Consider the following 25,598-nt stretch of genomic DNA (forward strand, 5'->3'; position numbering starts at 1 on the left):
GATAGGCTAAGCATTCTGTAGCAAATAATAACAATAAACCCACTATTTATTAATTAAAACTACTTCAGCATAATGATGCACCTAAAATACAAACGTCAGCGAGGGCAGAAATCGCTATCGAACCACAGAAGTGCAACTAAAATGAACTTAAATGAACTGACAACATAAGTTATACGACTTACAGTTCTCAAGGACGCACACAAGCAATCCCAACTGCAGTGTGAAGCGCGTGTCCGTGCTATTCTGCGACATGCACTCTAACAATCACTGCTGATAGGCTGCCTTTTTTTGTACAGCCCTATTTCTGATACCGCGTTGTAGCGGGGTTTGCTCATTTAAAGACAGAAATACTTAATTTAACATAAAGTCTCGGGGCACCACCCTAATATTGGTTTAGGACATTAGGGAATCCTATATTTAATATGTAATAATCAGTCTCATCTTTAGGAATGTATTCGTTCTAAGTGTAGAGCCAATCGTAACATCAGTGAACACGCACGTCAAAATATCTTTACAATGAATTTATTCAAGTAAGGTAAACAGATCTTATGAACAAGTTTATGGGTTTGATATGAGAGATTGGTTTCAATGATCAGAATGAAATGGTCTAACTTAAAGAAAGACAGAAATTATACAGTCAATGATTACATCCTTACAAATCATAAACAGAGCTCACGCCAATGCCATGACGAGGAGGAAAGAGCGTTAGCCATAGTTACGTTTGATCAGGGGTTGATCAATGAGGTTGAGGGCGGTTTGCGCCAAAGGTCCATTTGAAGAATCTGAAGTCAAAGCGCGGCTGCGCTGGGTCATGTGACTGAGTCTGCGGGATCTCAGTGAAGTCGCAATTAGAATTGCGTTTTTTGGTTCTTCTGTTGAAACGTCCAGATAGTGACGCGTTCACTATGAAGTTGAATCTCAGGAGAAGCTTGGCGATGTCCTTTGGAACGCCAATCCTGATGGCGTTCATGCCATGGTTGGTTTTCACTGGAGTCAGAGATTGATGGTCATCTTAGGGCTTTATACAGTTCAGAGTTCGAGGGAGAGCCTGTCTGGGATCAGATGTTGATTGGGGAAAGCTGGGTTCTCAACTCCCCCCTCCTTCCTTCACACCTACCAAAGGTGTGATCTGATCTCTGGCTGGTTCATACGATTGTTCAAATATTGTTCTGGACATCTTGGTACAGTTACAAAATATAGTTGAATGCTTGTTTTATTATGATAGCTTTGTGTAGATACCAAGAATGACGTGGTTATCTTTTTAGGAAGAAGGAGTTGTTACTAGAATCAAGATTTCAGTGAACATAACATTAAAACAAGGTAACAAACATGACACAACTATCCCTCTCATAATTCTCCACCTTGTACTCTTCACTGTAAAGGTGAAGTCTCAAGAACTTTCCTCAGAAGTTCTGATCAAGGTGTGTTCTTTGTTCAAATCGCCGCCGAAACGGATAGCAAATGGTTGCTGGAGACGTGTTGTCTCAAGCAGGCCCTTTGAAGCTTGCAATCAAGCAGGAGGGCTGATTAGGTAGATTGGGGAGGTCCCCCCCCAATTCTATGGTTCCTTTGCATCGTCCTTTGGTGGGTAATCAGCATACTGAGGGGGTCACAAGGGCTGATTAGGTTTGTCTGATGTGATTGAATCACTCTTCAGGTGTGGCAAGATGTTGGCTCTGTGTGGTCTTGTTGACCTCACTACAGCGTTGTGGCGTTGTTGTAGCTGTAGGGGGTTAAATATTGGCCAAACAGCCAAAACAAATTCCCCTATGGTTTAAAGGAAGATGGGAAACTGAATAGTGTATTAGCATGAACCAAATAATGCCAATACAAATAGGATTAAGGTTATTTGACTATGGGTTAAATCAGAGCAAGAATGGTCAAAGTACGGTTAAATGAAATACGCATTTAATAACATTGCAAATGACTGAAATCAATTACAAGGCAAACATGTTACAAAATGAAGGCTTTAAATCTTACTTACTCTACCATGATCATTGTAAATCAGAGAGAGAGAGAGAAAGAGGTGAGCAAGGAGTAGGACAGTTGGACAAACCAGAACTGAGGAGAAGGTCTCAGGAGATGAAGAATCCAAAGAACAATGCATTACAATTCCCTTTATACACAAGACCAACCAATCAGACCAAATTGAGACCGTCCCCAGACTGCAGGTTTGACACCCAGCCTTACATAGCCGTGGCGTTGTTGTAGCCGTGGCTACAACATAGCCGTGTTTCCTCTATAACATAGAGGAAACACTGCCCTTTGCTCTTACAGACTGTCAAAGCAGTGATTTAGATGACAAAAAGGCTGTTTAATTAACATTTTAAGATTCTGCTCTTTTCACTGTATACTTTTGTACTCTTACTCAAGCAATTATTTGGGGTACTACTTTTACTTCTAATTGAGTCATTATTATTTTAAAGTAACAAAACTTTTACATGTACAGTCTTCTACTCTACCCACCTCTGCTCACAAGTGCAGTTTCCATACTCTGTCCAGACCTAAACCCTGATTAAAAGGGTTACAAACAATTCATAGATTACTTACCAGAAATTGTACTTTTGAACAACTTAATTGCAGAGAATACACACCGGCAACGGCATAGAATTTAGTAGGGATGCTAGGGACATGTCCCTAACAAAGCCCGGGAAACATGAATTGAAACTTAAAGCTTGAAAAACAGTATAGGCGCGCAAATGAATGCAAAAATGTTTTACCTCATGCACACTCCCGTGTGCTCGCTTTAAGTATTTGAATGTAGGAAATGAAGTGTCTGACACTCAATCTCATGGGGAAGAACCCCCAGACCCCCCTCAACTATGCAATGGCATTACGTGTCATAGTGTCAAATTGACATTGTCTAGTACATTATGCCTGCTAGTAAATGCGCTAGCTGCTATACTGGTGTTACTTCTCCAAAGCTCCATTTCAGAACGGGGGGCTTCAAAATAATTCCTTAGTTAATAATTCGTTACACAGAACTTTATTATATTAAATAATATTAATCAAAAATGATTCACACGCCCAACCCACAATACACACATTTAACACCTTATACAAAATTCACACCCCATTCAAGTCCTATCTGCCAGAAACGGAAGAATAGAAATGAGTCCCCTTATCCTGAGACCTGCTTTCTTACCTGCCTGTTTCTACATCTGTCCACCTCACCTGTTGCTTCAGCTGGCTCTCTCACAGCAGCATGTTGGATGCTGTCCTCCTCTCCTACTTTTCAATGCCTAACAAATCTATCTATTTCTCTCCCTGACCCTGTCTTTCTGCTTGAGCAGCACTGGTTGAAGCCTGAAAATATTTCTGGGGGGTGTAGTAGTTACTGCACTACTACAGAAGTGTAGTAGTTAGCTAGCTCTACAATTTACTGGGGCTAGGTCTGAATCTAGGAGAAAAACTGAGCTGCCAGCTGTAGGTACACTTAGGTAGGTAAACACACTCAAACTAACAGCTCTCACCTCTCTCAACATGTTCAAACTAAAGCTGCAACAAATCATAGTTGACTGCTGTACTTGCTGACCAGCCCTTGCTTCTCTCGCTCTCACTCTCTTGCTCTCTCTCTCTCGCTCTCATTTTTATAAAGAAAATCCAGTAATCTGCTTTTTTCTTTTTATTTATTTGTATTATTTATTTTATTGTTTATTTTGGTACATGGTGTTTATTCATTTACCCATGTGTCTAGCCTTTTCCTCATGTGTTTGTTAGACTGTTTTGTATCTGTGCTGTTTGTGTCACTTGTGTGGACTGTGCTACTGCCTCTTGGACAGGTCATCATTGTAAATGAGAATTGGTTCTCAATTGATTTTACCTGGTTAAATAAAGGTCATATTATGCAGGTAGCAACGCTAGTGCTAAATAACTATTTAGGTGGTCGGCTCCATGACGCCGGTAAGTAGGGCACGTGAGATTGCTCACCAAAAGAACAAAGTGGAACCCACTTGTCTAGCAGATTAAGACATGTTCATAGGTACCTAGTAGGGGTGGAACGGTACACTGAAGTCACGGTTCGGTTAATACATTAGACATTACGGTTCGGTACGAGTTAGGTACAACGGAGGGAAAAGCAAAACAAACCAGGTTCCTTTACGAGTGAATACGGGCGCATTGAAGATGACATGTAAATTCCGATTGCGTCAGTAATTTTTTTGGCCCTATTTGTATGCAGGGTTCTAAATTAACTTTTTTGATCACCAGCCAATCAGAATTTCCACTAGCCAAATTCTTTCCGGTGAAAATAAGAACAATTATGAGTTTCACTGAATGCATTTGATCATTTTATTAACATTGTTGGCATGAAAAACACAGAAAATGAAGTAAAATGAAGCACAGACGTATGATGCAAGGGTATGTGAAATCACCAACACGTGACTAAGTAAGGACACGATTTATTGTAAATGGCTAAAACGTCCATTCGCGTCATGATGAGATTGACTCCTGCCCATGCATTTAACGTTTTGTCCTAAGCAGGCATTAATTAAACTGACCTAATATACTCTTTATTAAGAACAGTGTATTTACATTACACTAGACTGTGTCAGTAAGCAACATCATTTTTCTTATGCGTAGACTACATGCGGCAATCCTTACAAAACATGACAACATTTTCATTGTCAAACACAAGCCATTCCCGACCCGTCAGCCATTTGGCATTACATTTTATTTTCTTCGTTTCTCTAGTGCTATCAATATCCTCATCCCCTGCCTCGTTCCTCTTCTCGCCCCCAGACGTTTGTCCTAACCACCGCCGCATTAAGTTAACTTTTTACTTTACTTTACTACTCTAGCTAGCTCTTATTACCTCCTATGACCCACTATGCTTCGTTTGACTTCTTCCTTGTGTTTTCTGGTGGACGCTCCGTTCGTTTCCACGGTTTCTCGCGCCGGTTTCACTTCAACTGCGCAACACATATTGCATATATAAATCTCAAGAATAAACAGTCAAAATACAAATATAAGTTTTATTAAATAAAATGATTTAATAACATTTTTACGTTTGAATTTTGGCAGGGTAGGCAGTACCTATCTTGCCTACCCAGACTGCACGTCACTGCCCACAACTGCTGAACAACGCCGACACACAGTGCTTGTCTTATCCACCACTCTCGCCTGTACTAGTGATGTGTCGTTCGTGAACGATTCGTTCATTTTGAACGAATCATTAGTATGACTCGGGAGTAACGAGTAGTCTCAGAGAGTGATTTGTTCATATTCTCATGGCCAAGAACAAAAAAAAAGTTAAAATAACGAAACCTATAATTATCACTTGTAAACGAATATCATTCACGTCTTACTAAACCTAGTCACGCAGAAGTGAACGAGGAAAAACAAATCCTTTCTGTTTCCTCTTCTGAGCCTATGCAGGTCACGTGAAAAATGATCCAAAGATCCGTATCCGAAGACCCAGTCAAAATGAACGAATCGTTTCTGTTTCCTCTAGTTACCAGTACTGAGCCTATGCAGGTCACGTGAAAAATGATCCAAAGACTCATACCCAGCAGATGAACCAATCATTGATCCGAAGACCCGGTTGTCAGAAGAACGAAACATTGATCCGAAGACACGGTTGGGAGGAACGATTCGATCATCTGCCGGGTACGAGTCTTTGGAACGTTTTTCACGTGACCTGCATAGGCTCAGTACTGGTAGCTAGCAAAAACAGAAACGATTCGTTCATTTTGACTGGGTCTTCGGATACGGATCTTTGGATCGCTTTTCATGTGACCTGCATAGGCTCAGTACTGGTAGCTAGCAAAGACAGAAACGATTCGATCATTTTGACTGGGTCTTCGGATACGGATCTTTGGATAATTTTTCACGTGACCTGCAGGCTCAGAAGAGGAAACAGAAAGGATTTGTTTACCTCGTTCACTTTCGCGTGACTAGGTTTAGTAAGACGTGAATGATATTCGTTCACAAGTAATAATTACAGGTTTTGTTATTTTCACTTTTTTTGTACTTTACTTATAGTTCAGTGCAGCGTAATTGTTTTCTGTGATAATTAAATGCTAGTGTGATAATAAATGACCATTTCAAATCATACAAACTGTCATTATACATTATTTTAATGCAGGAATTTCTTTTAAAATAGTATCTGCTGGTTTACATGCACTAACATGAGAATATGATACGTGTTTGGAGTGGACGTATTTAGGCCAGGGAATTGGCTATAAAATGTTGAGCAACCCCCCCCCCCCCCCCTCTTCCCAGTTGAAATGAACAAATGACTTGAAAAAAGATTTGTTCATTTTGCTGAACGAGATTCAAAGAACCGAATCAGTAAAATGATCCGAACTTCCCATCACTACTGTAACTGAATGGGAAACCGAAGTTTTCCCAAACTTGCAATCCTAAAAAAGCCGGCAGGTCCTCTATCTCTCGTGTGTCGCCACCACTCGCCATACTCGTCCTTAGTGCTGCTAGCTGGCCTATCTCTGACTCACGGCGGCGCCAATCAGAGCTTCAGAGCTACAGATTAGATGTCCCTAAAGAACACGAGTACCTAACAGTAGTTCCGCATTACATTAATTAATTTGCACGCACGTTTTATTTATTTTTATATTGTGTATTCTCCGTGTAATTTCATGCACCGAACCGTGACGCCCGTACCGTACGGTTCGGTACGAATACATGTATTGTTCCACCCCTAATGTGACCACAATGATAAAGACAATTTTGCTATCGCGATACCACAAAATTGATAATACTGTTACATCCCTAGTGTATTAACATTAACAAAATAATGCCAATACCAATGGAATTACAGTTATTTGAGTCTATGGGTTAAATCAGAGCAAGAATGGTCAAAGGAAGGTTAAATGAAATCAATATTTAATAACATTGCAAATGAATGAAATCAGTTACAAGGCAAATGAAGGTTTTAAATGTTATCTACTCTACCATGATAGATCATGGCTACACTCAAAAAAATAACTCTTTGAACGAACATAAAAAAATCATGGAAAGGATTTCCACATGATTAAATCGCTTTATTCACGCATTACGCAATTATGTATTCCAACGCATTATACTTATGTTGGGTCACTTTAATTTATTTAAGTTGATTTAACTTATTTACATTGGTTGGGTACTATATAAATTAATAGGGTTGGCCCAACGTATTTACAATGTTTTAGTCCAACTCAATTCAACAGGTTTAGTCTAACTAACTTAATTTTCATTTAACTTAATTTAATTTAGTTGATCCAACTAGTAGTCTAGTAAATGAAGTTGATCCAACCCATGCAAATTATGTTAGAACAACAAAAGTGCTTAATGCTGAAAGAAAGCTACTTAGTCACATGGAAATCATTTTTAATGGTTTAATTGCATTAATTCAAATAGTTTTTGTACATAAGCACAAACACAACTGAAAAGGGTGCAATATTTTCTATTTTTTTAATCACAAACCATTCAAATAGCTTTTGTGTTAACAAAATGTTTTAGTAAACAGATACTTACACTTATGAGTCAAGCACAAACAGAAAACTGGAAAAGGTGCAATATTTTGTATTACTTTTCTTCACAAACCATTCAAATAGCTTTTGTGTTAACAAAATGTTTTAGTAAACAGATACTTACACTTGTGAGTCAAGCACAAACAGAAAACTGGAAAAGGTTCAATATTTTGAATTACTTTTCTTCACAAACTATTTAAAACTAATGTTTGCAGGGAGTGTTATAAACAGAAACATAATTCTTCAACGGAAAATAAGTGTTTTCAAAACTTGTCCTTTGTTGGATAGTTGTGTCCATCCAATTCCATAAGAATCTTCTGCACAACCTCAAAGGTGTATTTGAGCTCCGGAGGATAGCTCAAGTTAAGTGGGTAGACCAGACCAAGCAACATCGCCACAGCAAAAGCTACATTGCCCAAATCCCCCATCACTTCCACCCCTTCCAGGACAATCCCAACATCCTCTGGGTCATCGCTGGGATTTGCACCTTCTCGTCGAATTACAACGATTCCGAAGACAGTCTCTGCCTTAGCCACAGTGCTTTCATCGACGTCCTGAGACAAAAAATGACAAGGAAAATTTTATTTCAATATGTGCATTGCATCCCATTGTTATGGCACACACTCTTTACATACTGTACACATACTGTACAGTGATACGTATCACTGTACAGTAGGCTGCCGCTGATAAATGTTAGTTATTCCATCAGAATAAGGTATATTGTCTCAGTAAAGGAAAAAGCAGTTAAAAGTAAACTGTTATTTTCCGAGTGAGAAAAAGACAAGGACAGGCTGAATCTCAAGCCGGCCCCAATCCCCTCACCCTGTATACTCCTATCCAAGTAAATTAACATACCACTCCCCTCACCCTGTATACTCCTATCCAGGTAAATTAACATACCAGGTATTCCTTCACCAGCTTCTCCGGATCTTCATTCAAGTACACACAGAGACCTTTGAGGATACATTCTCTCCTGACTTCAATGGTGTCAGTCTCAATATGCAGATCAGAGAAGAAAATAACATTTGGAACACCATTTCAACAATTTACCTTAATGGGAAATAGCTGTAGTGCTCAAAGTCAATTCTACAATGGACAGGTTCAGGTCAAGTTTTTGTCACTTTTTCATACCTGGGTTATGGGTGCCATGATGGTCTTGATTTTTCTCCCTTGAACTCCACCTTTCTTGGCATATGCCTTCATCAGGTTTTCAGAGTGGATATCCAGCTCGGAGAAGAACTTGACAGTAAATTGATTATTGTTATTCTCTTAAACTCTGAAGTCCGCCCGGTCCCAACTCTGAAGACTGCCCGGTCCCAACACAAGCTTTTCTCCTGTCTGGCCCCCCAGTGGTGGAATCAACTCCCCACCTCCATCAGAGACACTGACTGTCTCTCCACCTTCAAGAAAAGGCTCAAGACGCACTTGTTCCGGGAGTACAACGGTACTTAGGAACGGTTCGCTTGACCCGATGTTAGTTTCCTCAAGGATCACAATGACTCTTGCTTAGAGACTTGTTGCTCTTGTGGTTAGTGGTAACTGATTTAAATTTTTGTTCTCGCTGTGATATATTGTTTTATTACTGCTACAATAAGTGTTTTTTATCTTGAAAATATACTGAAACAAAAAGAATTGACACTGTGAACACTATTATAACCAATATTTTTGTGTATTTGCAGCGCGTTTGCTGCTCATGTGTTGTCAAATTCATGAAGATGTTTTCTTAATTTGCTTGTGTTTTGTCTATTTGCATGTGTTTTCTTAATTTGCAGCGCGTTTGCACATGTCGGCCACCGTAACTACCCATCCAAATAAAAAAATAAAAAAAACACAGACCAGTATGTTAAATTAGGCTTTAAAATTGTGAGAAACTCAGCAGTCTTCTCTGTTTGAGACTGGGGGGGCATGTTGCCTAAAGGAGCTGAATCTCCGCCCCCTCGAATTTATTGAATTTAGCAACAACAGCAACACTAGCTACATCAATTGCAGATATCAGAACCGACCTACCTGCAGTCTGAGTGTTTTATGTATTAATTACTTTGTCTTTGCATCGTACCAGCTGAGTAACAGAATGCAACCGTCTGTGATCTGACGTAGATAGGTCGCTGTGACGTAGATCGGTCGGGTTTTGGCTCCGCCTATACAAAACCGTATCTGAAAACGGAAAAGAAACTGTTCAACAGTCTAACTCCACATTTCAATGCGACAAAGTTTTTGCGCTTTGCACGTGCTCTCACGGACTCATTTCACACGTATATAATGTACTGAGAAGCAAATCATGGAATTTGCTTTACAGGATCTTTAACAATAGGGGAGAGGGAGGGATTCAGGTGGCTGAGTTAGTAATCTGAAGGTTGCCAGTTTGATTCCCGGCTGTGCAAAATTATGTTATGTCCTTGGGCAAGCCACTTCTGTTGGAAACATTTAAGATGTAACTGTTATCCTGTATAAGAATGATTCTGTGTTCCTTGTGTGCAGAGAGGCCTACCCCCAAATCTGAACTCTTGAGTAACACTAGGCTTACGTAAATAAGGGGACCTGGGCTTGATCACAATCTTACTGGAGAGGCCATAAAAGAGTTGGTCAAGCTTAGAGGGGTCAGAGAGCGCACACACGCACACACTCAAACACGCACACACACACACACGTGCCAGGTCTATGCAAGGGAGCCATTGAAGAGCCATGGGACGTTTGCATGCCTTTGTTTTAACCAATGACTGTCAAGAGTGGTTCTGTTTAAATAGCTAGCTAGCACAACATGCTAGCAGACAAACTTTGTAGCGCTATGGCATGTGATGCTTTGTCTCTTTGCGGCCGCAAGCAATAAAGCTTTCTTAACTTGTTCACCGACTGACTGTGCAATGCTTGATAGATTAATATTTCTGACAACTTCACCCTACTTTCCTCGGGGGAATGTCCCTGTACTTACTGTAAGTCGCTCTGGATAAGAGTGTCTGCTAAATGACTAAATGTAAATGTTACAATATTGTCTTTTTTTTTTTTACTCTGTACCCTATAGGCACTATAGGGTACACTATATAGGGACACTCAAACTACTGTATTAACTGCAGTGGATTAACAACTGGATAGGGTTATTTTAAGGTTAATGGACAGTTGATATTTGAAATGTTCATACTGGGCCATCAAAATCAAGTGTTACCTTATGGGTCTATGTAATTTGCAGACTCACTGTTTGTGCAATGTAAGCAAACTTGTATATTGTGATATTTTGTTCTACAATAAGTGTTTTTTATCTTGAAAATATACTGAAACAAAAAGAATTGACACTGTGAACACTATTATAACCAATATTTTAACCAATTGACAACTAAAACCAATGCTAAATATAGCTGCAAGCAGAAATGAGAAGGCCAAGAATGGAAAAATAACTTTTGTTTTAATAATAATTTTATGTTGTTGACATTCTCAGAAAATGGTTCCGAGTCAATATATCAAGTTTTGTGTCAATACATCAAAGTTTTGTTGAGATAAAACCCAACTTCCTGTTTGGTGGCTAACCTGAGATTTCAATTGGCTGTACCAGACGAACGGTTTCGAAAATCAAAATTCCATGCAATAACGTTTGTGCGGCTTGGACTGAAGATCATCTGCCAATTTTGGGGAAGATTGGACAAAATATGTAGCCTATGAAAAATGTTTTAGACCTTTCAACAAAATCCAATATGGCGGCAGCATCAACCTGTTAGCGTTCCACGGCCCGCCGGCAATCCGTAGGATTGTTGAGTACTAAACTATGCAATCACAGTAGTCCACTAATACATAACATCCCAACAAAAATTGTTACATTATCAAAGGTCCAAACAATCCAATCAAGTAAAAGATTTCGTCCAAAACACTGTATTGCATCCATAAATAGCCATGGACTCTTGTTACATCATTCACCGACTGGTGCTAACGAAAGCTGCGCTTACACGAAAAAGCCTCACTTAGGTAAACGTCAATTTAGACTTAAGCCTTGTAGGGGGTTTAATTATTGGCCAAACAACCAAACCAATTCCCCTATGGTTTAAAGGAAAAGTGTCCCTTTCCTTTAAACCATTAACAGTAATCAAATAATGCCATTACCAAAGGAATTAGTTATTTAAGTCTAACGGTGCGTGTCCACTGCAGCAACGCAAATCGCTTGCCATCTCTTGCCTTTCCACAGTTCACCACGCTCGGGGGCGCTCGAGAGCAGTAATGGAGTAGATGTGTTTTCCGTGTGCTCCGTGCCATCTCCCTCATTTAATTTTCATATCATTGCACTTTCACATCATTTTAAGCTTGGTTGCCCTTAAAACAGTGCTGACGCCTGTTGGAAGTGGTTTTGTATCAATATGCCTAAGAAAGACGATAGTCAGAGGGATACATTCAAGACGAGTTTGTCGGCTGCTAGCAATGATTCTATATTTGCGGGTATCGCTAGCCACGGTGCTGTGCTCGCCAAAATGACCTCCCTCATGGATGGGTTAAAGAAATCTTTGGAGGGCCGCCTCGACGCAATTGAAGCAACGCTGTCCTTTCTTCAGAAGAAACACCATGAATCTGAGCGCCGCTTTGAAGATTTGGACAATGTTGTGTCAGCTAATGACGGTCGCTTAACAACACTGCAAGCTACGTGCAACAAGCTACAGTTGGTTAATGGCGCCCTCAGAACTAAAGTGAACGATCTGGAGGGCCGTTTTCGCAGACTCATTGTCAGGATTGTGGGCATCAAAGAAGGTGAAGAGAAAGGCAGCCCTACTGAATTTGTTGCTAACCTCATCCCAGAGCTACTCGGTCAAGACAACTTTAGCAGACCCGTAAAAATAGATCGGGCCCACCGCAGCCTGAGACCGAAACCTCACCCTATTGAGCTGTCAGGAATATTAATCTATCAAGCATTGCACAGTCGGTGAACAAGTTTAAGAAAGATTTATTGCTTGCGGCAATATGCATGCAAATGTCTCATGGCTCTTCTTCCTTGGCTCCCTTGCATAGACCTGGTGCGCGTGTGTGCGTGCGTGTTTGAGTGTGTGCGTGTGTGCGCTCTCTGACCCCTCTAAGCTTGACCAACTCTTTTATGGACTCTCCAGTAAGAGTGTGATCAAGCCCAGGTCCCCTTGATTACGTTAGCCTAGTGTTACCCAGAGTTCAGATTTGGGGGTAGGCCTCTCTACACACAAGGAATACTGAACACAGAATCATTCTTATACAGGATAACAGTTACATCTTAAACTTTTCCAACATGAGCGGCCACGGATCATCATCGCCAAGGTCCAGACCTGGACGTGATTGACATACTACGACTCAGCTGTCAACAAGCGCCCTTGCACTACCATGGTGGGTTTCCATTTTCCCCGACTACACGGCGGAGATTTCGGCACAGCAACAAGGCTTTACAAACGTGAGGAAGCGGCTGGTGCCAAATGCGTGCTGCGTTTTCCAGCCAAGCTCTATGTCGACTACAACAACACATCAAAGACCTTCATGTCACCGGCTGATGCTGAACGGTTTAGGCCTAGCAGATGAATCTTAATCAGCTATTCTCCTACCCAGCATTTTGATAGATGTTCAGATCCAACACATTTATTTGTAGTTGATCACCACTGCAGCATTACGTGTGTGTTCAAATAGCTATTGCATACATTTAGCACTGGGACAAGTTTATTGAGTACCTTCTGATTGTATTACTATTGCTTGGTGCTCCTGGTTATGTGAACTAATTTATGTGCTTACATTTTTATCTATGCGCATATTTTCCCACTGTATTTGTTCTTTATTTTCGCAAGTTTGATGTTTTATATGCTGCACCGGCCATACTTTCCCATCTTTTATATCTCACTAAGCTTGTGTTCTGAAGATCACTTACACTGTGCACATTTTTGTGGGTGCAATTTAAACGTTAGTTAGTGTGTTGGAGGTGTGCACGGGGCCCCGTGGTAAGTGGGCTTTTCAGTTTGGTTGGCTCTGTTACCCGGCAGCCTCCTTGTTGGTTAGTCCCATCCCGCCTGGTGGTCCCACCGCTCAAGACCGCCCGGTCCCAACACAAGCTCTTCTCCTGTCTGGCCCCCCAGTGGTGGAATCAACTCCCCACCTCCATCAGAGATACTGACTGTCTCTCCACCTTCAAGAAAAGGCTCAAGACGCACTTGTTCCGGGAGTACAACGGTACTTAGGAATGGTTTGCTTGACCCGATGTCAGTTTCCTCAAGGATCACAAAGACTCTTGCTTAGAGACTTGTTGCTCTTGTGGTTAGTGGTAACTGTTTTAAATTTTTGTTCTCGCTGTGATATATTGTTTTTATTACTGTTGCTTGCTTGTTTTTTCCACAGGTACACTTGCACTTATAGCGGTTCATGTTGTTTAATTGTAACTTGTTTAACTACATGCTCTTATGGTTCTTCCCTTTGGCACTTACTTTGGTTGTTCACAATGTGTGCTTCATGTTTTGGCTACTCGCGATGTTTTTTGGCTATCTTGTTGTTATGATCAGTGACCTATGCACTTTGTAAAGCTCTCTCTTGGAAGTCGCTTTGGATAAAAGCGTCTGCTAAATGAATAAATGTAAATGTAAATGTAAGTCACCTACAAAAGAACAAAATGGTAGACAAAACTCAGTTTGACTAGTTTGATGTCACTTTTAGGTACACATTTGATATAGCAGTTCAATCTGTTCGAGACATGTAAATGCATAATACAGTATCTATCTATAGTTTCTTGCATTCCTGAAAATGCCCCCACACCACTTGTCAGAATGCCAACAAAGGCTGCTGTTGCTAGCCTTCAGTAAATCATCATCAGTTTGAGTAACTTCTCATATTCTTTCTGTATTTTATGACACATCCAGTGCGATGGGGATGTTCTTTCGCATTAATTCACTTACCTCACGCACATGGAAGAGAGCTGGCCACCTTGTTTTGAAATCAGCTACCATGGGTGCCTCGAACTACCTCTTGCCTTCTATGCGCAAAGGTCTTGTCCATCATTGCTGCCACCTTGTGCTCATTGTTTCTTTTCTTTACTTCTGAAAGGAGGGCCACTCATCTGTTCTTGTTTCTCCGCTGTTTCACCGGCTGGATAGGTGGGACAGTAATTCACTTCAGCTTTTTTCGGCTTCTTCACACTATATGCAGGACTGCATTTGCTCTCAGGTTTGTGTTTTAAGGAATTCACAGTAACTTCAGGGCATCCAAGCCATCTGAGCTTTATTCGGTAGTTAGCAAGTTTGTACTTCAGGCTTGTCTTCCATCCGCCATACCTAGTGACTGAACCTGGCTCTTTCAAACATGGAGGTATTGTTACAAGAGCTTCTGCTACCTCATCAAACTCAATGTCAGTGAGGTACACTTTGTACTGGACGATCACTTCATCTAAGCCATCAAGAAGGGCAGATTTCAGTTTAGTATCAGGATTCAACAAAGCTCCAGTTTCTTTGAAAGCAGCATTGGCTCTGTCCAGCTGTAGCTGAGTATCATAAGCAAACCGGAGCATGGGGAAGACAATGGGCCATGCAGTGGCTCTCGAGGAGGTGGACTCAGGAGAAGACAGTATGTCTGTATCAAATGAGCTACCAGCAGATGAAAGGGAGAAAGAGTCGTCCAGAAGGCGGGATGTGGCAACAGCTGAGTAGGGAGGTGGTGGAGAGCCACCAAGTTGGGCAGGTGCAACGGAGTTAAAGACAACCTTGATGGAGCTTTTGTCCTGGATGTCTGATGTTGAGTCCAAGTTGGTGAAAACATTCCCAAACTCAGCATCCATGAATTGAAGCCTGAAGTCTCCATTTACTCCACACTGTCTCTTTATTTGATGCATGATTTCGTTGACAGACTCTGGCTTCCCATCTAGAAGGATCAATCTCTGGGAATTGTTTTCTCCCAAAATGATTCTGAGTTTCACTGGAGCAGCCATTTCACAACCGCCTGAATGAGGAAAGAGAAGATTAAGTTTTAACAAGGGTGATCTGATTTTAACAGAGCAATGAGAACAAAAGTATGGAATGCCATGTCCATTAATATGGCTGTGAATTAAATTGGTCTGAATCTGTTATAATTATGCCCAATTGATTTGATAAGGAATCTAAATAAAAGAGCTGGGATTTTTTGGCAGGGGCATTATGAAATCAGTCCCCTAAAATAAAAAGTAACGATAGCCAAATCCTATAAATACTGGGGAGTAATATGGCATTACATACAAAAGGACATATTCAAAATGAAAGATAACACACTTAGCTTTGTTCATCTATGTTTATGTGTCTTTTTAATGTCACCAGTCTTAGAGGTCCAATCCATCAAAAGGGTCGTCATCGGCCAGTTCACTAAGTTCAATCAGAACAGTTTCTCTCCCTGGACATACTCAGCTCAAAAGCTCTGAAATGTTCCCTGTACCACCCAGAAAGCCTTCTCACTATGAAACAGTCTCTCCTCAACAACACAAATCTGAAAAATCTCTCCAAAGTCAGGCAGCCCACTTGTAGACCCATGGGCAACTATCATCCCGTTTCTGAAATGTACACCTTTGTTTGAGACACACTTTTAAAGGTGAACTTCAGTTGTACCAGGGAATTCTTGTTTCAAAACATCAAGATGGACTGTTGAGACGTTTGTAACCTCTAGGGAAGTGTTCTCAAACCTGGATGATCTCAAATTATATGAAATCATAAACTGATGCTTAGTAGCTAGCGAGAGGGGTATGTTTTTAAAGCAATTGGTGTGTCGCACAACCTGCTTAAAAAAACAGTTTGGCCTCAAAACTCCAGAGTCCCATAAGAGGCCCAAACATCCTTATCAGTTGAGGATAGTGCTCTACATAATGATGCTTTGGGAGCAGATTCACATCAGGGAAGAGTTCTTGGAACCTTTCTCTGTGCTCTGAAATTTTGCATTCCAGATAGGCAATGGACTCATCTGTGTGTGTTGGAGCAACCACAAGCTCTACAATGTCTTTTAAGACAAACAGTATTTGCCATGCCATTTCACCCTCCGGCACCAGATGCCCAATTATAAATGGAAGTAGTCTTAACAGAGCCCAATTTTCATGGGCATTCCCACCTATTGTTTTCCTAGTTGAAAATGTGTGTGGGATCACATGGGGCCTATTTGTCTTGTCTGCCCACTTGTAAGGGAAATGCAGGATGGATCTGTTGAGGGTTTCAAGATTGAAATATTTCTTGGATATCAGCAACGCCAAACACCGTGCAAGCTCCACCGGCACTATGCCCTCAAAAAGGTCATGCATAATATCTGAAGGATAACCTGTGTGAACACTGAAGTGGGCAAGAGTTTCAGTGATAACACAATGCCCTTTCACCCCAAAACAGCTTGTACTATTCTCCTGAGCTGATTTCACATGAGTCATGGAGTTCTTTGGTCCTGAGCGTAAATGCACCTGACTTTACCTCTTTTGTTTGGATGTCAATTTTTTCTCCTGTGCAAAATCGGCAGCTATACAGACTAGAAAAGCTTTCATTAAAACTTGCTATACTGTGAGCCCCCAGGTTATCTGCCGCAACAACCTGAATCGTACCTTTACAGACATCTGCCAAGTAATGGAATGAAAACTCCATCTTGCTCCAGAGTTTTCATATCTTGGAGAAGAGGATGTAAAACACGGTCATAACCATACTTCTTCACATCATCAGTTTTACACAACACTGCCGAGTAAATTGATGATAGTGATGAATATGAGCTTGGAGGCAAATTACCCAAAGTCCAGTAGATTCCACAAATCTTATGTTTTCTGCGAGAAGTACCCAGAGGATTGCAAACCTCTAAATCATGTATATATAAGCGTAACAAAATTCTCATCTCATCCCCTGACAAAAAACTGTTTTGCTGGAAGTGTGAACCCTCCTGAGGAGATTTATAAGTATGGTGTTCACCACTAAGTCTTTTACTCTTCTGTGATTTTCAACTACCATGTCCACAACATCTTTCTTAAAGAGCTGTTGCAAAGACTTAACTACAGGCACATACTGAAAACCTTTGTTTTCCTTGGCTTCAAGAATGTATTCAATGGGTTCTCCCACGTTAAAGATCTTTTTATAATACTGTTCTGAGTTACATCCACATCACTATTTGAACATGAATTTTCTGCTTCAACTGCAGAGTGATGTTGATTACCTGCATCTTCCTCAGGATTATTAGAAGATTCTTGTGAAACTCGAGTGGTTATAACAACGTCTGGCTTGAAATCTTTCAATGTATGTGGATTGTGTTTTTTGTTCTTGTGAGAGTGAATGATATGAGTGAGGATATGTTCTGTATATATCTGTCTGAAAACTGCAACCCCCAAACATACAAGCAACAGTTTCATTAGTCTTCAAATGAGTGTTAATGTGTGAAAAATAATCCTTCTCTGTAGGAAGATTGCTACATGTGCACAAATGGCAACTATATGTTGATAATTCCTGCAGCTCCCGGGTGGTTTGTTTAGGATGGACTCTACTTAAATGAATGTGCAAAGCATTCCATGTCTTAAAAGTACATGGGCAGTTTGTGTGTGTGCATGGGTAACGTTGCATATGCCGGTGCTGAAGTCGAAAATGTTTTAGTAGCTCATTTCTGCCAGACAGAGATACACTACACACCTTACACCTCCACATCCCCCACCCAAACAAAATAAAACCAACTGGGCAAATAAAGGTTTTGCTGGACCCTAGCATCGTAAGCACTTCCAGTCAGTCAGTCAGACAGACAGATAAAGTCACTGTTTTAGCCCAACCACATTCAGGTCTGACAGTACTTACAAATAGCTTTTCAAATTGCACTTGATGATGGCCGATGACCCCCTTTATCAGCAGTAACTAATATTTTGGTTTGCAGAAAGGCACGTTCTGAAAGAGATCAGATAAATAAACACACATTAAGATATTACATTTATCCAAAGTAAAGGTGTACTGGTACATGTATCCAAACTAAAATATTTTGGTATGTGTTTCTTCAATGCAGCGCTGTTTTGAGCACTGCAAAAGCACGTGTGTGCAGAACAATGTCGCATGCGAGATCACCATGAGTTATGGAGAACACAGATAAACTATGAGCAATGAAACCATGACACAGCGGACAAGTTAAGGAATAAAGGATTTTTAAGGCCGATACCGATACAAATATTTGGTGATTTTAAAAATCTGATATTCCGATATAGGCCGATATAAAAAAATATTTAAAAAATCCAGAAACACGTAACAAAACAAACTGATTTCCCTAACAGTTATTTGTAGTTTACATTTAGTCATTTTTAGCAGACGTTCTTATCCAGAGCGACTTACAGTAAGTACAGGGACATTCCCAGAGGCAAGTAAGGTGAAGTGCCTTGTCCAAGGACACAACGTAATTTGACACTGCCGGGAATCGAACCGGCAACCTTCTGATTAATATCCTGATTCCTTAACCACTCAGCCATCTGACTCCTGTTATTATTTCCTCACTAAAATAATATGATAATGCAGTTTAAAAATTTACGTTCTGATAAATAAAATGTATACAAATACAAAATTAAGATATGAAACTTAAAGTCCTTTGGACAAAAACACAATAATACAAATTAAAAAAATATATTCATTTATCGGCCATTATAAATGCCGATACCGATCGTTTGGAAAATGTCTAATATCGGCCAATAATATCGGCCCGCCGATATATCGGTCGGGCTCTATCACCGACTGCATTTTCAGGCATGACAGGCATTTAGTGGACATTTTGACCGCATTTACAGGGGCTTTGAGAGCGACTCATTGGCTGTAATTTACCACACGCGGCTTTTGTGCCTACACTCACTTTCGGCGAAAAAACATAAAAATAATCGTCAGGATAACTGTCTAGGAGAGGTAAAATGTGAAACTAATATTCTGTGCAAGGGTCGACGGGCAGCAAATGGTAGAAAAACACTAAGTGCCAGCTAACTAGCTAGGCTAACACCAGCACGTTAGCCAACATGACATCAAAAGGCTGAGAAAAAGACAAGAAAAAAAAGCCAAATAGTGCTGAAAATGATGGACAAGCTGCTGATTACTTAATGTACGGCGTTTTGTTAGTATTTAGATGCATGAAAACTGAATTAAACTTACCTTTTCAAAATCAACTCCACGAACCAGACTCCACAAACTCATTCTTCTCACTGCCGTCTTCTCTAACTGCCGTTATTTTCCCGGGCAAGATGGGTTGTGTTCTCGCGTTATCTCGTGATCTCACAAGTCCATAGAGTGCAACATCAGTTTGGCTAGATTTTATCACGTTATCTCAACACAACTGAATCTAACAACTGTGAAGTTGTTGAATTTAATGCAAATCCTACATTATTTAATCACGTTCACCTTTGAAACATGAAACAATATTGTTCAAATGACATGTTACAGTTTTGTAAATTTAATAACCGGCCAGTTTCCTTTTTTTGAGTATATATTTGCTCAGAGGATCACTTGGAAGAACCATTGCTAATTGATATGCAGATGTGCCCTTGGTTAGCATATTCCTGCTACTTAAGTCTTTGTCGTGTTGCAGAACACACTTGAAACACAGTTTTGTTTTTGGTACCACTTTGTTGTGAAGTATGAGAAATATGTTTGTCTAAGATATATTGGAATTTGTGATGTGCTGTGCTGACATAAGACAAATTTTTTGTGTACTCAAACAGAGCCCGAATTTTTAACAGCTGTCATTCTTTGTCTTAGGCCTGTTAACCTAGTTTGGCAGCAGGCCCCCAGCAGCAGCTCCCCTTTCATTTTGTTGTGCATTTCAAGTTGTTCTTTTGCTATGGTTCACCTTGTTCCACCATGAGGAAACACAGCCAGTGAACTATATTAGAAGTACTAGCTACTTTATTGATCCCATATTAATTCATAAATATATTTTAATGAATGGATGAATGAATGCACTGCCAAATTAAAAAACTAGAGAAACTAGGTCTCTCGGTTTATGCAAATCAGCCACTCCCAGCTGATTTAACCTATTTAATAATTTGTGGATCTACTTGTGCTAAAAAGGTTTGTGCTTGTGTATGCTCGATTCTGTGAATGTGTTTCCTGCACTTGGTATGTAAAACATGCCTTTCACCTACGTAACATTTTTCATTATGTCAAATTTATCTGTGTTTGTTTGTGGTTGTGTCTGTGTGCACCTTTGTTTGTGGGAGTTTCAGATCCATACAAACCTGGAGAACTCGTGGAATGAGGAGGAAGTGTGGAGGGTGGAGATGTATGTCTCATTTGGTATTATGAGCCTTGGTCTACTGTCTCTACTGGCCATCACCTCCATTCCCTCAGTCAACAGTGCCCTCAACTGGCGGGAGTTCAGCTTCATACAGGTACTGTTATGAAGAAACTGTATGATGACAGTCTTGGGCCGAATCCCAATACTACCTCTTTACCCCTACCCCTTACCCCAAGCCCTTAGTTTTGCGCATTCACGTGAGAGCAAGTGGTGTCCCCATACTCTTTTTGAGCAAGGGGTATGGCTAAGATGAAGGGGTATACACCCCTTAAAACCAAGTGAAAATGGGAGCTTACTTGAAACCTAGGGCTATGTGAATCCTGCATTTTCCATTTTTTATTTAAACAGTCCTGAGGACTGTTTAAATAAACGTTTAAAAATCGCTAGATTGCTACGCTAATGTTACATTGCTGATTTGCACAACAGTCCCCCATTTCTATGATTAGCCTTGAATGGACTCCATGCATGTCTAAGTTTTAATTAAACTCCATTAGCAGAGAATTTCAAACACATTTTGTTTGATATTGGTGCATAACACTACTTGCTTTGGAGACATGGTGTCTCATTTCATAGGGCTTTGTAGCCCTTACCCCTCGGTTTCGAGACACAAGGGCTAGGGGTAAACTAAGGGTTAGGGGTAAGGGGTAGGGATAAGTATTGGGATTCGGCCTTAGAGTGGCTAAATATACCAAGCAAAAAGCAAAGTGGACATTTTAGATTTGATTAAATGTAATCCAATTTCAGTGTATAAACAATAGTACAATACATAGAGTTATTACACACTTTATTTTAGGGCAATTGTAGGCAATTGCAATATCATACATTCTACCTGTGGTATGTAATATATGAATCCTGGCAATTAAGTTTCAGCAGTATAAACAACATATAATAATGTTATGTTATGCCTGTGTCCATGACAGTCCACCCTTGGCTACATTGCACTGCTCATTACCACATTCCATGTCCTGCTTTTTGGCTGGAAGCAGGCCTTTGAGGAAGACGCCTACAGGTTCTATCTGCCGCCCAGCTTTGCAGTGTCTGTAGCCCTACCCGTGTGTGTCATCCTGGGAAAAGTGTTCCTGCTGCTCCCCTGTGTTGCCTGTAAGCTCCACAGGATCCGTAGGGGCTATGAAACCAAACACACCGAAAATAACTTCAACACAGTGGTGTCAGCCACTCACATCTCACCTGAGAGGGTGACCATCATGTAACCAATGTTGTCATTTATTTAGATTCCTCCATTAGCTGCTATGTCATATACCTTATATTGATCATGATTATGGACTGCCATTAGTTGCATAGGCCATTACAGACTATTTGCATTCTTATTTGGTTTGTTATCAACTGCAATAACAACCATCTCTCTTCTTGCTGGAGACATGTGCTTTTGGCCTACAGTTTGTGCACTAAAAGAACAATTACCTGGAAGAAAGACTAATACTGTACGCATTAAGTAACTATTATAGGGAGTGAATGGATTTTGGACTACATATTCAGATTGGTTTGATGGTGTTATTGAAACTTTAACTGTTCATGTCCTTCTGCCAGCTTTGTGACACTGGGATGATAACATTAACCATATCAACTTTACAGAACATTTGTGTTTTTTTCTAAATGTTTAACGTTTATAGTAGCTACTGTACCAAAATAAGTACAAGGACACAGTGGTGGACTCAGGCTATCTGAGGGGCAAAAAAAATAAAGAGGGCACTAGCTACATATGGTGGGGCACAGGGGCGTTGCTAGACATAAAGCTGAGGCACAGGCCCCTCATTCGAGCTACTTTCTTTCTTACAAGCTTGCTGCGTACAAGAAGTGTGCAATACAATGCACTATACAAACTTCCCTTGCTTAACCCACTATATGTACAGTTCAGGGATGTACGTTTGATTACAGCTTAGGCAGGGACATCAAAAGAAAATGTGAGCAACAACAAAAAAATGCTTCTGTAAAATAATACGTTGAGGTCATGATTTTATTATGTTTGAGTCAAAATGAGATGCATGTTTTCTCCACTGGTAGGGCACCCAGAGGGCACTGCATTATGTTTAATCCACTGAAAGAGCACCCTAGAAGGTCTTTTATAAAAAATATTTCACACATAGGGGCACCCTAGAGTAGCCTGGTCCTAACCAGACTCTCATACATTTAATTTGTACAGAGAGTCTGACCTCGCTCCATTGACAAGCGTTGACTTCCTTGTAGGCCGGTACTCTGTTGAAGTTTAAAACTATTGGATCTGCCCAGAGCCACTCTGATCTGCCATAACCAATCGCTAGCGTTCGCCTTAGCCAATTCCTTCACCACTACTGTAACAGAGCTAGCTGCCGTAGCTGGAAAATCAAACTGTTCCCAAACCACGTGGGGAGGAGGGCCACAACATCATGGCCACCAACAAAACTCAGCAAATCTTGTTCTTGCTCCGGCTTTAGCTTATGGATATTCGGCAGCGTTGCTACAACGGACCGAATGGCTTTGCTCGCATCTTTCTCCGCCGCCATTACGGAACTACAACACAAACTAGCGCACAACATCACATCATCGTTCTCAGCCACTCCCTCTGTTCGCTGATTGGCCGGTAGAAAATTAACTGGAGACATATGACTTAGTTACGTACCTCATGACCAGACCTAGTACAGAAGCAAAATAAAAATTGAGAGGAAGTACGTAGGAGGGCAGATCCAGGCTAACCCTAGAGGGCACTGCATTACGTTTCTTTAGGGATGCACCGATCCAGATTTTTGGGGTTCGGCTGAATACCGAATCCACTGGTTAAAATTCGGCTGAGTCCGAAACCGAATACCGAATCATACTCCCATCCTGAGTCCATTAACACAGTAAACACATTAAAGAAGTAAACAACGTCCACAGCAGGTTTTTTTAAATGTTTTTTTTTTTTTTTTGTAAAAAAAAAAAGAAAATAAAAAAGAATAGGCAACATTATGCCAGGAAGACAAGTGGGAAAAACTATTTTGACAATTACCATATGCCTATGTTTACCATATCTCAAGATCCAATCAATATCCAAAATATTAGCCTTTTAGATTTCGTTGAATTTCTTTCAGATGAGACAAATTGGCATTGCAAATTGAACATGTAGCTCGACTGGAATAGCCTTCTTTTGACTGAAAGTAGGCTACTGCCGAACAACACTTTTTCTGCTCACAAGTTCCATTTTCACTTTCTCTCAGCCTACTGCATTGAACGGTCCACCGACGTAAACACCTTCTTGTAATCAACGGCGGCGTCATTATGTCGACCAGCGTAGCGCGCGTAGTGCAAGCGTAGGGTTCGGTGGAAAAAAATTCAAAGGTTCGGCCGAAACCGAACCCCGTCAAAAAGCCCAATATTCGTCCGAAACCGAATCCTGGATTCGGTGCATCCCTAGTTTCTTTCCACAGGTAGGGAAGCCTAGAAGGGATTTGATCACGTTTTCTTGCACACTGGGCCACCATATGTTTAATCTACCATAGGGCATCCAAGGGGGCACTTTTGCTAACGTGGTTGGCACCAGGGGGGGCATCCGCCCCCTGAGTCCACCACTGACATAACCAGGGAAATGGAAAGGATGTGTCCACTTGGATAGTGCTGAATCAAAGATGGGAATCCATGCATTAACTTACCGGTCAAGACAGAAATTATTTTAATCATATTTGATAGCAGAAGTTACATTAAGTGTCTTGTGTAGACACAGCTTGCCCTACCATTGTAAGATGTGTTGTACCAGTCAAACATTTGAACACTTATTAATTCAATTTCTAATGTTTCATGTGGTATGTAATAAAGTATCAGAGAAATACAAATATATTTTTGGGATCAGGGGTACTCAAAGAATGACAAGGGTGTTCAAAGTTGTCATCAAGGCAAAGGGTGCCTATTTTGAAGAATCTCAACTATAAAATATGTATTTCTATTTATTTGACACATACTTTTGGTTGTACACTATAATTTTTTTAAATAGGAAACCCTTGAAATAGATGTAGACACTTTTTTAAATTGATACTGTATGTGTTTTCCTCTTGATGTTAGTCATCCTTGTGCTATGTGATCAAATCTTAAAAACAATGGCGCACACTACCATTGTTATTTATTCCAACTAAATAATCAACATAAATGTTCACAATAATATTTCTTTGCTAATGATGTATAACTGTGCTGGTTCTAAGGTGAGTAAGGCAGGCCATAAATGTGATTGTGTGACTTTGTATGTTACCATTAAAGATCCTGTAAAGTGGAATTGAAAATGAGTTTTAAGTTCATCACACCACAGAAGAATGTGTTGTTAACTACCTACGGTGGCCGGCATGTGCAAACGCGCTGCAAATTAAGAAAACACATTCAAATAGACAAAACACAAGCAAATTAAGAAAACATCTTCATGAATTTGACAACACATGCGCAGCATTCAGCAAACAAGCTGCAAATACCCACAACACAACCAAATACATAAACGCGTTGCAAAAACGAAAGCACGCAAACCAAAAACGCTGAAAATACATAAACACGTTGCAAAAACGAATGCACGCAAACCAAAAACGCTGCAAATACATAAACCCATTGCAAAAACGAAAGCAGGCAAACCAAAAACGCTGCAAATACATAAACGCGTTGCAAAAACGAAAGCACGCAAACTAAAAACGCTGCATCCAGTTTTCACAACGGAAGTTGTCCAGGCCTCTAGGGGGAGCGCTAAATGGAACAGCTTGATTTTCGGCCCCACGGAGCGAGAGAGAAAGAGAATATATGAGAAGTTTGTTTTGGAAATGGGACCAAAATCAAAGTTGCTCTTTTGAAAAACTGTAAAAGAGGAGGGCCACATGTAAAAATGAATACTAATTTTATGTCACCTTTGTCCAAACTTCTCATATGCTCTGTCTCTTTTGCTCCTTGGGGCCGAAAATCAAGCTGTTCCACTTAGCGCTCCCCCTAGAGGCCTGGTCA

At 40.5% G+C, this 25,598-nt stretch overlaps 1 protein-coding gene across 1 annotated transcript in view; it reads left to right on the plus strand.

Annotated features, from left to right (window-relative positions):
• steap2 (STEAP family member 2, metalloreductase) overlaps positions 1-21,868 on the plus strand; it is a 31,505-nt gene extending 9,637 nt beyond the window's left edge. Inside the window, exons 3-4 of the mRNA XM_067251721.1 lie at positions 20,587-20,751; positions 21,578-21,868. Coding sequence (XP_067107822.1) covers positions 20,587-20,751; positions 21,578-21,868 — 456 coding nt within the window. The remainder of the gene's footprint in view (positions 1-20,586; positions 20,752-21,577) is intronic.
• Positions 21,869-25,598: the final 3,730 nt, after the last annotated feature.

Source organism: Osmerus mordax, chromosome 15 (assembly GCF_038355195.1).
Source record: "Osmerus mordax isolate fOsmMor3 chromosome 15, fOsmMor3.pri, whole genome shotgun sequence".
NCBI classification, from domain to species: Eukaryota; Metazoa; Chordata; class Actinopteri; order Osmeriformes; family Osmeridae; genus Osmerus; species Osmerus mordax.